Genomic DNA, 15,017 nt, shown 5'->3' on the forward strand with positions numbered 1-15,017 from the left:
GAACTATATTTCATCATCTCCAATCTACAAGACGGGTAGCAACCGTAAGATAGGAAAACTGGACTAAACTGAAAACAAGTAGTCCCTGATATATGACCACAATTGGAACAGGAACTTCCATTACTAAGTGATATAATCATTAGGCAAAACATCATGTGATTGTACCATTTAGCAAGAACAGTTCCAAAAGTCCAGGTTGCAATCATCAGGACAGGACAGTGCTATTGATAGACAAGGACTTCACATTTCTCCTGCTCTGCGGTGCTTGCCTTCACTTCTACCTTATCTTCTCTCCCATTTCTGCCCTTTTGGGAACCCTGCGCCACATACCCCTGCTGCTCCCCAGTGCCCCAGCCCACTGCTGACCTTTGCTGTCTTTTTATGTCCTGCTGGTGGCCCTGAATCCAAGTGCTGGACAAGGGTGCAGTTCTGAGATGCATGCAGTGAGAGCAGGGGCCCTTCATCTCCCAGGCACAGTCAGGGAGGAGGCAGCAGGATGCAAGGCAAAGAGCCAGGGGTGGCCTCCTGAGAGAAAGGACTATGTGGGAGATGTCGTTTGGAGTGGTGGCAGAAGAAAGGAGAAATATAGTGGAGAAAGAGGTGGGAGGTACTCTGCATCCATGTTGCACTGGTAGAAAACCAGCCTAAAAGTATGGCACTGCCACATGTGCTGCCAGTGGTAGGATATCTTGAACAGCACCCGAGGCCATGCTGGGTGGGAAATTCTAGAAGTTGAAGTCCATACTGTACATCTTAAAAGTTCCTGAGGTTGAGAAACGCTGATCCAGACATATTAAGAACTTTGGCTTATAATTTTCTATTATAAAGTTTACAATTAAAATAACAGTCCTCTCTCATACTCTCTTTCTCCTAATTTACAAAAAACAGCCTGGGCAGATAAAACCGGGTAACTGCAATCAGTACAAATGTGAGCCAATGAACAATACGCTAGTTCTGGTTGAGACTAGAGAAACGTGCCCTAACTTTGATCCAGACTGCAGTCCTGTAAGTTTTCTATCACTTTTTATTTATTCTTTTTTCATTTATGGTCTACATTTCTTGAATATAATGAATATGTTTTTTTTTATAAAAATCATACCAAAGATCCATATCAAACAGTCAGGATAAACATCCATTGTTCAAGATTGAGATTAACGTTATTGATTATTCTTTCTTATTCATAAACATTGAATAACTAACAGTTGCCTCCTATACAATAAAGTTGTGGATCAATTTATTTGTTCAGCAAGAAGAAATGGTGGTGACTAAAGTTAGGAGCATGTCTCATCCCTCATCATCTGGCTCACAATACATTCAGAATGAAAATATTCATATATTCAGCATGCAATTTTTTTAAAAAAAAACTTGTAAGTATAATTGGATGAGCAGGGTTATCAGGCTTTCCACATTTAGAAACTCAGAGGTAACAACTTGTGTTTCTTTAAGTCCCAATCTTATCCACATTATAATCTGGATTAATTTCTGGTATCCCTATTTTCTGGCAGAAGAATAGAGATCACACACTTGGATGAATTGAATTGAAACTAGCTGGGTTTTCCTCATTTTTATCACTCGTGAACTATGGTGTTCTTTAGGGTTTTTTTTTCTCCCAGAATGTGATGTTCTTCAATGAAAAATCATAAAATGCTTCTGTTAGTAAAAGTGTATCTATTCACTAAAATCATTGTTCTTTTACAGAGATAAAGAAATAATGCATTTTCCCATAAGCAGTAACATATTAATAAACAATAACTCATAATTCATAACTTTCTGGTTTTAATTCTACTCTTTGGAAACATTGAATAATGGTAGATTGAAGCATTTTGTTATGTAGGTATTGAAGTTTGAAGGCAATTAACACCCCATACTAGAAATATCTAATTTTACTGTACATCAAGATGTGATATTGATTAAAATAATAACACAAACTTTCTTTGTTGTCAAAGGATCAAACTGAATTGACTCACAATGGCTGCTGCAAGATATGCAAAGAGAGTAAGTAAACAAAAATTTAAAAATCCATAATTCCTAAGGTCTTTATTAAGTACATTTGATAAGTATTAACTCTACCTCCTCATTTAAATTTATGAATCAAAATGTTGAAGAGGGCAGGCCAAGAACTGAATCTTCTGCTACATCATTAGAGTTAAATTGTCTCCTGAGATTCCTAAAAATAATTTCTCCCATTTCTTTTTGCTTATATCTTAACATGTAATGAACCATCAGGTCAGCAAAACCTAGTCTGTTTTATGATGCACATCTTGCACACTTCTCTTAAGTAATACTCCAGTGTTATCAATTCTTGAATTCCTGAGAATGAAAAATGAAGGCTTTGTGAGCTTGTGTAACATTCATCATTAGTAATAGTGGGTTGAGCAAATGGCAATATCTGGCATACCTTATCTGGACTAAAAAGCTAAGTGGGAAAATAGATGATTAACATGTGAATGGGCAGCCACTAGGGAATTCCAAAATTGTAGGAGAGATTGAGAAGATAAAAAAATAATTTAGAAGGAAACAAATGGTAGATTATTTCATTAATCAGCAACCACAACAGTGAATGTGAAGACTAAGTGAAAAGTACAATATTTCCTTTTTACTTTTCATTTTCTAGCACTAAACTGCAAACCATACAAGAATCAAACTCTAATCCGTGAAAATGACTGTGTATCTCCTGAAACTGTTGAATTGACTTACTGTGAAGGAATGTGTCCAAGCTCTTCAGTGTAAGTAACAAGGAGGCCTATCCTACTCTTACCTATTCATTCCTCTACTGGATAGTGTAATATCCATAAAATATCAGTTTCATGGAGACAAGAGCCCCTTTCAATTTACCAGTTGATTATGTTGAATTGTTTTGATGATTGGGTGGCCATGTGCATTTTTAATCATTCTGACCAACTATTTGTTGGAGTTTTTAAACTCTACAGTAACCCCCAAGACTGATTTGAGATGGATAATGTAAAAATGCATGTAATAAATTATATTTTACCAAAACATATCTAACTTCTTTTTCTCCACCTGGACAGATATTCCCAAAACAAAAAGGCATTTCAGTATAATTGCAATTGCTGCCAAGAGTTCAAGAGCCATAAAAAAGAAGTAACCTTGACATGTCTGAATGGCACAACCATCGTTTATGACTATTTATATGTGGATGAGTGTAAGTGCAAAACTGGATGCAACTTCGAAGTCCCAAGCAGCTAAAAGAAGGAGAAAAAATATTATTTTTCTTAGTCCAAGATAAATCCAACAATCACTCATCAGAAATCAGTCATCATTCAATGCTACTTTGGATCTCTGCTTGTGTCCTTGAACCCAATATTTTTTTGTTGGCCAGTTGCTTAATCAAATTAATGTCCTTTTTCATGTAAAAAAATTTGCATTCATTCTAGCAAACTCTTTTCAAAATAAGAGCATTCACATTGGAAGGTTCTTCTCTTTGGAAAATCTTCCAAGTATACCTAACATAATGATAGAAATGTATAACATTATAATGTAGAAAATTAAATTCTTATATGTCCATGCTTCTCTTGCTTTTCTGATGTTTTTTTGGGGAGGACGGTAGGGGTTACAAGTCTTTAAACAACATAACATAATCTGCAGGCATAAATCTCTGTGTAGCACTAATGCACATACTAAACTTGCTTCCCTGTTTAATTCTGCTTTTTTGAGATTAATAAATAATACTTAAACAAGTTCAGCTGGTATAACTGTTTTCATTCATCCAACTACTGACATCCATTAAAGTCAAACTATCACATTATGATAATTTACTGTTTAATTATGAAAAAAAGAGTAGGACAGCCCTTTGCAACTAGTAACCTTTAGAAGGGATTACATAATTTATTTAATTTATTTATTTTATTATTTATAATTTATGTACTTATGATCAATAACTTGCAAAATAAAAACATAGTACAAACAATCCAATGTAACATGAACAGTGTAATAGTCATATAAAATGTAAAAATTAAGATTTAAAAAAGTGACAAAGAAAAAAATTAAATATAATACAATCAGATAAATAGGAATACAATCACATAAAAATGCAATAATATCAAAGAGTAAAGAAAGATTTCTTAATGTCATCATGATAAAATAGGGAAATGTTATGCCTTTGTATGAAAATCACTGCAAATAGAAATGGTGGGTGATGGTAGTGTTTTAGGTTCATTCTCATGACAAACACAGTCAAAGGGGGTCATATAGTACCATACAATATTTGTAGCTCGGGACTATGGGGTCTTTGGTGTTCTCTGAGCTATGGAAAACCAAGGACAGCACTTTAGACATAAATACCACTCAACAGTGCTTTACAGCATTCTCTGAGTGGTTTACAAATGTCAGCACGTTGCCCCCAACAATCTGTGTCCTCATTTTACCAACCTCAGAAGAATGGAAGGCCTAGTCAACCTTGAGCCCACCAGGATCTAACTCCTGGCACTGGGCAGGGTTAGCCTGCCATACTGCATTTTAACCACTGTACCACAGCACAGGGAAAACTAGTATCGCCAAGAATGAGGCACTAAACTGAAACAAAGAAAGAAGATGAAATACTTTGCAGATACAGGTAGTCCTTGGCTTATGACCACAGTTCAACCCAAAATTTAGGTTACTAAGTGAGACATTTGTTAAGTGAGTTTTTCCTCATATTATGACCTTGCTTGCCACAGTTGTTAAGTAAATCATTGCAATTGTTAAGTTAGTAACACAGTTGTTAAGTGAATCTGGCTTCCCCATTGGCTTTGCTTGTCAAAAGGGGAATCGCATGACCCCAGGATACTGCAACTGTAATAAATATGAGTCAGTTGCTATGCGTCTGAATTTTGATCACATGACCATGGGGAGGATGCAATGATCGTAAGGCTGAAAAAAGGTCATAAGTCACTTTTTCAGTGCCATTGTACCTTTGAACAGTAACTAAATTAACTGTTGTAAGTTGAGGATTACCTGTATAGACGTTTTCCAGGTTGTGACTACCACTGAAGGATGGCTATAGCATCCAAATTCAACTACTGTGTAGTGTCAAAGATTATTTGATGGATTTCAGCTTTATTTCTCTTTAAATCTAGGGGTAGCAGAGAGTAGATAGAAAGCAATAGCAAAATCACCAGTGATGGGTTCCTACCAGTTCAGCTGCTTTGGCCAAACTGGTAGTGGTTTGGCGGCCTGGGTCACTGGAACCGGAGCAAACCAGGCCTGCCACGCCCCCGAACCAGTTCCTTGCTTGGCACCATTGGCGACATCATCTTGTTTTTCAGTTCTGTGCAGGCGCAGAACAATTTTAATTGCACGGTGCATGCATGCACGAAAAGCACGCACACTAGCGAACTAGCATTAGTGCCGGCCGGAACCCACTCCTGAATAGCACTTAAGACTTATATACTGCTTCACAGTGCTCTCTAAGCAGTTTACAGAGTCAGCATATTTCCCCCAACCATTTGGGTCCTCATTTTACTCACCTCGGAAGGATGGAAGGCTGAGTCAACCTTGAGTCTAGTGAGATTTGAATTGCCAAATTGCAGTCAGCCAGCAGCAGTGGTGGGTTGCAGACGGTACGCCCCGTTATGGGTGTACTTGAGCCTGCCCGGAGCACCAGATACCATTCCAGTAGTGCTCCAAAGGGCCACCCACCCACCCACGCTTCTTACCTGTCTTTAAACTCTTCGGCGCTTCTGTACATGTGCATGGCACGTACAGCACCTGCGCATTGCTCCACCGAGCAGTTGGAGCACCACGGAGGCTCGCGGAGGTGTTTCTGGATGGTAAGAAGCATGCACACGCACCACGAGTGTTCATGTGGAGGACGCCGGGCTCCATTGCAACCGTACTGGTTGCAATGGGATCCAGAACCCACCACTGGTTGGCAATCAGGAGAAGTAGCCTGCAGTACTTCACTCTAACTACTGCACCACCGCAACTCTTGGAAAGGCCACAATAATCACTGAATTGAATAAATAAACATCTAAGATTTTTTTTCTCTTTCCACTTTGATTAAAAGCAATGAAAAACCATTAATGAGATCAGGGGAACTTTGGAAAACAGGAATTTAAGCCAACAAGATAATTGGCTGATATGAACTTTTTCTCCCAGTTGAATAATGTCCGTTTTCATTAAAGCATATGAAACACAGGTGAATGCAGAAGAGCACATGCAACAATCGATCTTGAGCAGTTTCAGGGATTTTGAATCATTGTAGCCACATAATTCTGCTGATACAGCATTTGGGGTATAGATATGGCAAATTAAATCTGTTTAAAAAGCTTGATGGTGGCAGGTAGGCATCTGCTCCTTTAGAATGAAAACAAAACAAACAGGTTTGCCTTGATACTATTATTAGCTTTGGCAGAAATACAATTGTTCGTGCCAAGCTCCAGAGATCTGGAAAATTATGCCAAAGCTGGAGCTTCTTTAAATTTTGATGTCACCCAATTTGCCTTTGATGTTTGTGATAAGAAGAAACCCAAGAAAACCACAATGTTGATCTTAGAGTGATTGATTGTAAGCCCTCACTTCTTATACAGTTCTGCTAAATCCAGACATCTTCTCTCAAAGCCCACTGAAAAAGTGACTGCATCAGCAGCAAACAGCTGTGCTGGCAGATGCCCATCACTGAGTTTAATGGATGGGGCCCCTTTTTGGTTAAAGTAAATAACAGTGAATTCACAGACCTATTAAACAATAGGAAATATAGAAAAGAATTCAATTTTATTGCTTGATGGGTTAGAAGCAAAGTAACTATGCCTTCACACACCCCAAGGATTACACCAAACCTTAATATTCCTGACAAACTGTTTGGAAATCCACAGAAAGATTCTTTTTTGTCCCCTCAAACCTAAGACTTTTCCTTCCATCTAATGCTCTTTTATTCTCTAAAGCTTACATTGGACATATTGTTGCTGCTGTGTGTTTATCTTGTTAAAGGTAGTGACATCTATTTTATTAGAACTTACTATATGGCCAGTGTCATCTGTCTCTTTCCAGTGGGGCTATATGTAATAGATTTGGTTGTATTTTCAAGCAAATCTTGTAATTGTCATCCAGTTTTGACCAAATGTTAAGGTCATATGTTCAGTTCATAATAGACGAAGCAGTGAACAAAGCTTCGGATTATTAAACTGAATGTCCAAGTTGATAAATGTTGTTTTCCAAACTGCTGCTCAAATCAAACCTGGTGATTGGCACACACTTCTTCCTGTAAACGTTCTGAAACAGCCACAAACAAAATTGAAATCACCCATTATCCAATGTGTATGGGAACAAATTCTCCTCTGTCCCCCGCAATCCCTTTCACAAGATTACAAAATGCCCATGATTTTGTAAAGGCCATAGCAACAAAAGATGCTGTGTTCTGAATCCATGCTGAAAAGATTTTTTTCATAAAAAATACAGGCACAATGCAACATGGCAATCCAGATGTTTGCTCACAACTCATTCGTTATACTGCATTAATTAAGCTCCCCTGATTTTCCAGCTGGTCTAATGATTGTGTCTGGTGAGAGGTGGTCACAGCATTGCAAGGCTTCAATTTAAGAGTTCTTCCATCTTGAACTGAGCTAGTCAGTTATTTTGTTCCTTCAACAGTTAGGTTTGCTTGCTGAGCTAACTGATAAATTTGTATGGTTCTTCCTTGCCTCAAAAAGCCATCAAAAAGATGTAGAAAATGTATTTGAGAGTACCCATATTCAGAGAAACTTTTAAAAAATGATGTACCAGTTTAAAGAAAGGCTCTCGGTGTTAAAGAGGAGCTGTATAAAAGAAAAAAATATATATATAAGGGTAGTTTGGAGGGAAGGACCCAAATGTAATACTAAAGTTTAAAGCTTGAATGTTAAAATGTCAAAGAAAAAGATATATTAGAAAGTTTTGATTTTTTTTAAAATAAGTTTTTTTAAAATTTAGTATTCTGAAGGGAAAAAAGGGTAAAGGAAAGGGTCCCCCCCCCCTTTTCAGTAAGTTCAAAGAATACAATAAATTTTGTAAATAAAATTGTAAATAAAAAAAGTTCATAAAGATTACTAAATGTAAATATACATTGTTTCCATAGCAAGGAAGATAAAGCAGAAATGGTTAAATTGATTGTTTTATTCAAAGAGGAAAATATGTTCTTATTTAGATATCACTTCTAGAATTTGTGTTTGTGGGGAAAAGATGAATCTTTGACCTTGGTTTTGTTGATTAAAAAGATTTGGTGTAATAGGAATGGCTAATCACTATATATATATATAAAGGTGTAAAAGCAAACCTGGGTACTTGAGAGACTGCCTCCTGCCAATTACCTCCCATAGACCCATTAGATCCCACAGATTAGGCCTCCTCCGAATTCCATCTGCTGGCCAATGCCGGCTGTCAACCACCCGGAGGAGGGCCTTCTCTGTGGCTGCTCTGGCCCTTTGGAACGAGCTCCCCGTGGAGATTCGGACCCTCGCCACTCTTCAGGCCTTCCGGACAGCCGTTAAGGCCTGGCTGTCCCAGCAAGCCTGGGGTTGAGTCCCCCCCCCCCTACTCAAATTTGCTGTGCTGCTGTGCTTTTTTAAATTGTTGTATCACTGTCCTGTTTGTCTTACTTTCTGTATTTGTTTTTCCCCTTCCCCTGGTTTTTGTTCAGCCGCCCTGAGTCCCTTCGGGGAATAGGGCGGCTTACAAATCGAATAAATACCAATACCAATACCAATACCAATACCAATACAAAAAAGTTGAGATTGGGGTGTGCTGCTCTTGTACTGTGCTGTTGCAAGTCAATGCCCCCTTTTCTTTCTTTTTCCCTTTCCTCTTGTGTCTCACACCCTTTCCCTGCTCCCTTTCCCTGCCTTAATTTCCTATTTTTTGTTTTCTTTTTTAAATTTTATATAATAAAAATGATTTTAAAAGCCATTTGTCCTTATCATATAGGGCTATGTCCTGACGTCTATAAGAAGAAACGTGTTTGCTTTCTTTGCCATCATAATTTAGTCAGCCAACCTGACTAAAATGTGAGTGCAGTATAAATGGTACTCTGTTTTTACTTCAGTAAAGCATACCATAGAGAACAGGTAGCTGGCACATTTTGACTGATTTTGAACACATTTCTACATTTTCAGATTCTTTTCAGAAAACAGTTCTAAAAGCCATTAACAAAAATATTTCAGGCATAACTCAAGCTTGTCCCGGAGGCTTCGATTTTTGGCAGAAGGTTTTATAAGAATCATTTAGATACCAAGGATGTTGAATTTCTTGACAGCAGAAAATCTGATCATCTTTGGATGAACAGTATAAATGAACTACTGTAGATAAGAGGTTCCGTCTACTAGCCAATGCCATCTGGCTACCACCCGGGGGAGGGCCTTCTCTGTGGCAGCTCCGGCCCTTTGGAACGAACTCCCCACAGAGATTCGGACCCTCACCTCTCTCCAGGCCTTCCGAAAAGCCGTTAAAACCTGGCTGTGTCGGCAGGCCTGGGGTTGATGAGTTCCCTTCCCCTCTCGATCTGTGTGGCTGTTGGCTATTTTTAAATGCTTGTATTGTACTTTTGTGTTTCCCTTTCCCCCTTGGGTTGTTCGCCGCCCTGAGTCCCGCAGGGAATAGGGCGGCATATAAATAAAACAAACCTCAACCTCAACCAACCTAGGTTAAGCGATAAGGGTAACGTAAGTACCAAGGTTACTAAATTTCCTTCCAGGTCGAAGCGCTTTTCAACAGCCAATTATTCATTCAACAAAATGCGCTTAAGATCTTATTTTCCTTTAGCCTTAAATTGCTAACATTTTGCTCAAAGCTTTAAACAGACAGCTTAAGTCACACTTCCCAAACTGATGATGTACTAATGGCATCAACTTTCATAACCCCCAAAGATGCCACTCTAAAAAGCCTGCCTTAGGCATGAGGCAGGTAAAGGTGGGTCAGTGGCTAAGACACTGAGCTTGTCGATCAGAAAGGTTGGCAGTTCGGTGCTTCAAATCCCTAATGCCGTGTAATGGAGTGAGCTCCCGTTACTTGTTCCAACTTTTGCTAACCTAGCAGTTCAAAAGCACGTAAAAAAATGCAAGTAGAAAAATAGAAACCACCTTTGGTGGGAAGGTAACAGCGTTCCATGCACCTTTGGCGTTGTTATGCAGGCCATATGACCATAGAGACGTCTTCAGACAGCTCTGGCTCTTTGGCTTTGAAACAGAGATCAGCACCCCTTGAGTTGGGAACGACTAGCACATATACGCAAGGGGAACCTTTACCTGTAACTTTAGGTATGAGGCTTGGCAAATTTCAGTCATGTCAAAATTCACAAATTTGAAAGGAATGAGTACAACTCCAACTTCTTAACTTGTTTCATTTCTTGAGCTAGCTATTCACATTTACACAATATGCACATGACACCTGAATGTCATTAACAACTGCTTACTGCAATTGGTCATTTAGTGTCTAAATGTCTTAAACACGGAGAAACAAGAATATCAATAGAGTTGTAGGCAGCTGGCCTTACCAAAACTGTAGAAGAGATTGAAAGCCTATTTCCTGTGTCTAAGGTTAATTGGAACAAAATTCAGTAGTACATTCAGTCTAACGGAACATTTTCTCATTAAAACCCAGAGGCACTATATCTGCAGACAGAGAAGGCAGCTTCTCTGTTTGAAAATTCTTCTGCAAGTCATTTCTCCCTAAAATGTAGAACTGCTTATTTGGAACAAGGTCCATCTTTGGGAGCATAGTGGCAGGGAAGGAGGGCAATTGTCATTTCTCACTCCATTCCAATTTCTGTTGAGTCTAGTGGCTGAAATTGGTTGTTTAAAGTAAATAGCTCATCCACCCTTCCTAAAGTAGAGTCTGTACAGGAGGAAGCTCTTCAATTTTCAGTTGTTTGCAAAGCTGGTTTGTCCAGTCGCTGTTCATAGCTGTTCCATCTTCTTCCCTGTCAGGGTGTTTAATCTAGCCAGCACAGAATATAATTCTGCTAGCTGCTCACAATATAGAAGCGGCTGGAGCAAATAAAAGAAAATGAAAACACCGACTTTGTGTCATCAAGCAGAGTGATTGCCCTCTGATCAAATAAGAAAAAAAAAAGGAAAATGAAAAAATACTGAACAGGAGGGACAAATTCCAATGTAGTTTTGTTGCCAGTTTGAAAAAAAATAAGCAAACAAGCCAAATAAAGCCGAGTTTTAAAGCCATTCCATCAGTTTTTCAAAATCCTTGAAACAAGATCTACAATATATAGGTAAGCTTGGATTTACAATAAGCAATACAATCGTTAATTGAGTTTCATGGATTTTTTTTGCCAGTCGTTAAATGAATCACTGTGATTATTAAATGAAACTTGCAATCATTAAGTAAATCTGGCTTCCCCATTACTTTGCTTGTCAGAAACTAGCTGAGAAGATTATAACTTCTGATCACATAACCCCAAGATACTACAACCATCCTAAATGGCTTTCAATGGGGAGATGGACGCATATAAATTTAATAATCTAAATAAATACATGCCAGTTGCACTGGGGCCTGAATTTCAATCATGTTATCATGGGAAGGTTGCAACAGTCATAAGCGTGTAAGCCACATTTTCAGTGCAGTTATCATTTCAAATGGTCAGTAAATGAATGGTTTAAGTTGAGAACTACTTGTGCCAGGGTTTTCAAATGCAAATCATCACTGAGTAAGACACGACGACTAGGTCATTAGCACTGAAGTCCTTTTGATAAGAATCCCAGGCTGGCTTATTGTATGAGCCGTGGAGGCATAGTGGTTAGAGTGCAGAACTGCAGGCTACTTCTGCTGATTGCCGGTTGACTGCAATTTGGCAATTAAAATCTCACCAGACTCAAGGTTGACTCAGACTTCCATTCTTCCAAGGTGGGTAAAATGAGGACCCAGATTATTGAGGGCAATATGCTGACTCTGTAAACCGCTTAGAGCGAGCTGTAAAGTGGTATACAAGTCTAAGTGCTATTGCCACCTCTGGTCTTTCTGCCTTTCTAGCCAAGAGGTGGTCCCAAAGAGAACCAGTTAGAGAGACAGATCATGGAGAAATCCTATCTAGGCAGCTGCTAAGAGCTGACACCATTTTAATGGCACCTAATCATCATAGTTATCATTGATTACAGGAAATGTTTGAAAGATATTTCTGCCATAAGAGGCATTTCACAGTAGTGACTAGAAAGACATGAAAGCTTCTGTACCCACAATATTCAGTTTTCTTATTTCAAATCCATAGCCAACGGCACAAAAATGGCAAGCATTCAGATTTTCAGAAAGATGTGTTTCCCTTTGTAGCATACCATGGTTGTGTCAGCTTTTGTTCACCCAGGGATCCACTGAAACATACAATGGGACTAGGAGTGCTGAAATTTTGCACAGAACTGTGAATGCCATTCATCTTTACAAAAAGTTGCACTTACAGTTTTTCTCCTTGATAATTTTAGAATCTGTTAATGTTCTTTGAAATATTCTCTCCTCTAAATCCTTACTCATCACGGTGCTTGTGCCTTTTCTCCATTGAAAAAAACATTTACTGTAAAATTAGTAATTATGACTAACAGATGGCTCCTTATCTTGGCCCAGGGAAGGTAACAAAGCCATTTGCATTTTATTGCAATTAATCAGTGCTGACATACTATCATGTTTCCTACTGGATACACTTCAGGCTTGATTAGAGCAAAACATACTGCTTGGGGAGATGAGCACCGACGGAAAAAGATTTTTCTATCTCAGCACTGAGCTTCTAATCACCATGGAAGCTCTCAAGGGTTCTTCACGTTATAATGTGGCATGGAAGATTTCATAGATATTTCACCCATTCAGCTAGACTGTTGAATTACCAAGTGTAATTAGTGCCATCAAATACGTACATTCCTATAGAAATATTGACAACAGGAGCTATTTATCCCAGTGCAATCCAATCCATGATTTCCTTTACAGCTGCTTATGTTGATTTTTCAAAAATTAATAATAGTATTTTGAATGTGAACTATTCACAACTGGAGATTTGAGATGCCAATTTACCCCTAAAATGTGCTGCTTTCTAAGTTATTTTTTAAAATACACATGCAGTTCTAAGCAGCACTTTTGCTGGAAGGAGTTGTTCTCATTGGTATATTAGTTTTAAAAGTATTCTTGTTATCGTTTCATATCCTCCAAAACGCCTAAATTAAATAGCATTAAAATGAAAACGATGAACAAAACTCTAGCAACCTCATGAAAATTATCCTTCCAAATTGCTTTAAAAAGAAATGCTACAACCAAACCAATACAGGCATAAGAAGAGTCTTTATGTTGAGCCCGGGGCATCATCGCTTAAAGTGGAAATTATCGTATTTCCTCAAAAATAAGACCAGGTCTTAAATTAATTTTTGCTCCAAAAGATGCATTAGGGCTTATTTTCTTATTAGGTCTTGTTTTCGGGGAAATACGGTACTAAATGTGCCCTTCTGGCTGATGATTTTAACTGGGGCTTATGTTTGCGGTAGAGCTTATTTTGGGCGAAATAATTAATGTGCTATAAAGAGTTAATGTTTTCACACATTTAAAATATACAGGTAGTCCTTGATTTACAACAATTCATTTTGTGACCAAAGTTACAAAGGCATTGAAAAATATAACTTATGACCGTTTTTCAGTTAGAATCTTTGCAGCAGCCCCCATGATCATGTGATCAAAATTGATATGCTTGGAAACTGATTCATATTTATGACCGTTGCTGTGTCCCAAGGTCACGTGATCACCTTTTGCGAACTCCTGACAAGCAACATGAATGGGGAAGCCAGATTCACTTACTAACCAGATTAACTTATCAGCTTCAGGGATTCCCTTAACAACTCTGGCAAGAAAGGCCATATAATGGGGCAAAACTCACTTAACAAATATCTCACTTAACAGAAATTTGTCAAGGGCTACCTGTAAAAGGACTGCTCCAGCCAATGAAGCTATAAAACTGCCACCAGGAGTTTAATGGATTTATTAAGGTAGACGTTGAAATAATAATTAACATCTGATCATAGCAGTACTTTATTCATGTAATAGCATGCGTAGTTTTTGTATTTGGTTATTTGTGGAGTGGAGATAAGAGCATAACACAGGGACTTCACTCTCGTCCATTCTTCTGGGATCCCAGATTAGCTTCCTTGGTTGTATTGAAGAAATTGTGTATCACCAGGAGTCACAAACAGAACAATACTTTACTGACTTCATTTGTTGAGGCAGCACTGGATGACTAACAGATGCCTCTTTTATTTATGTTGCATTTCTACTGTCCTGAGATTTATCAAGTTATTGCATCGGGCACATGGATTGCCATGAAAAATAGAAAAAATAATAAAAAGACCTTTTTCTCAGACCTCTCCAACCAGACACAGAGAAGGGTCTCTGCTGCTGCTGCAGTGACTGAAAAGGAAATGAGGAGATTGTGCAACACCCCCACCCCCTTTGTAGGATGTGCAGAAATGGCTTGCTTCTTGCAAAACTTTACAAAGCATTAAGACAACTCCCAAATGAAGCTCTGGGCCTGGATATCTCTGCAGTGGAGAAAGTGTTGTCAAACACATATATACCAGGAGTCTAAAGCAATACAGTTTATCACAGGCAAGGGAATGGAGTGGAATAGAACAGAACAGAATAGGGGTCACCAACATTTCAGACCTCAGGGGCCATTAAATTCATAATTTAAAATCCTGTGGACCACTAATATGATCTGCCTAATGACCAACTGGATGGGCATGGCTAGGTGGTCATTTGATTGGGTAGGCATGGCCAACTTGATGTCACTAGCATCAAGGGGCACCTCACCAGCCTCTACTCACCCCTCTCCTCCAAGCCAGAATAGAATAGAATAGAATAGAACAGAACACTCTTTGTTGGCCAAGAGTGATTGGATACATAAAAATTTGTGTCCAGTACATAAGCTTTTAGTGTACATAAAACAACAAAGTGATAAATCGTAAGATTATAAGATACAACCAACAAAGCGACAGTAATAGGATACCAATAGGTAATAGGACAGATGAGGATAATAGTAATACAGGCTTACCACATGGTTAGATATCCTTAGGCAT

At 38.5% G+C, this 15,017-nt stretch overlaps 1 protein-coding gene across 1 annotated transcript in view; it reads left to right on the plus strand.

Annotated features, from left to right (window-relative positions):
• Positions 1-3,207, plus strand: part of LOC116505519 (mucin-5B-like) — a 71,081-nt gene extending 67,874 nt beyond the window's left edge. Inside the window, exons 49-52 of the mRNA XM_032212783.1 lie at positions 889-1,005; positions 1,947-1,995; positions 2,615-2,726; positions 3,030-3,207. Coding sequence (XP_032068674.1) covers positions 889-1,005; positions 1,947-1,995; positions 2,615-2,726; positions 3,030-3,207 — 456 coding nt within the window. The remainder of the gene's footprint in view (positions 1-888; positions 1,006-1,946; positions 1,996-2,614; positions 2,727-3,029) is intronic.
• Positions 3,208-15,017: the final 11,810 nt, after the last annotated feature.

The sequence above is a fragment of the Thamnophis elegans genome, chromosome 1 (assembly GCF_009769535.1).
Source record: "Thamnophis elegans isolate rThaEle1 chromosome 1, rThaEle1.pri, whole genome shotgun sequence".
Classification (NCBI taxonomy): domain Eukaryota; kingdom Metazoa; phylum Chordata; class Lepidosauria; order Squamata; family Colubridae; genus Thamnophis; species Thamnophis elegans.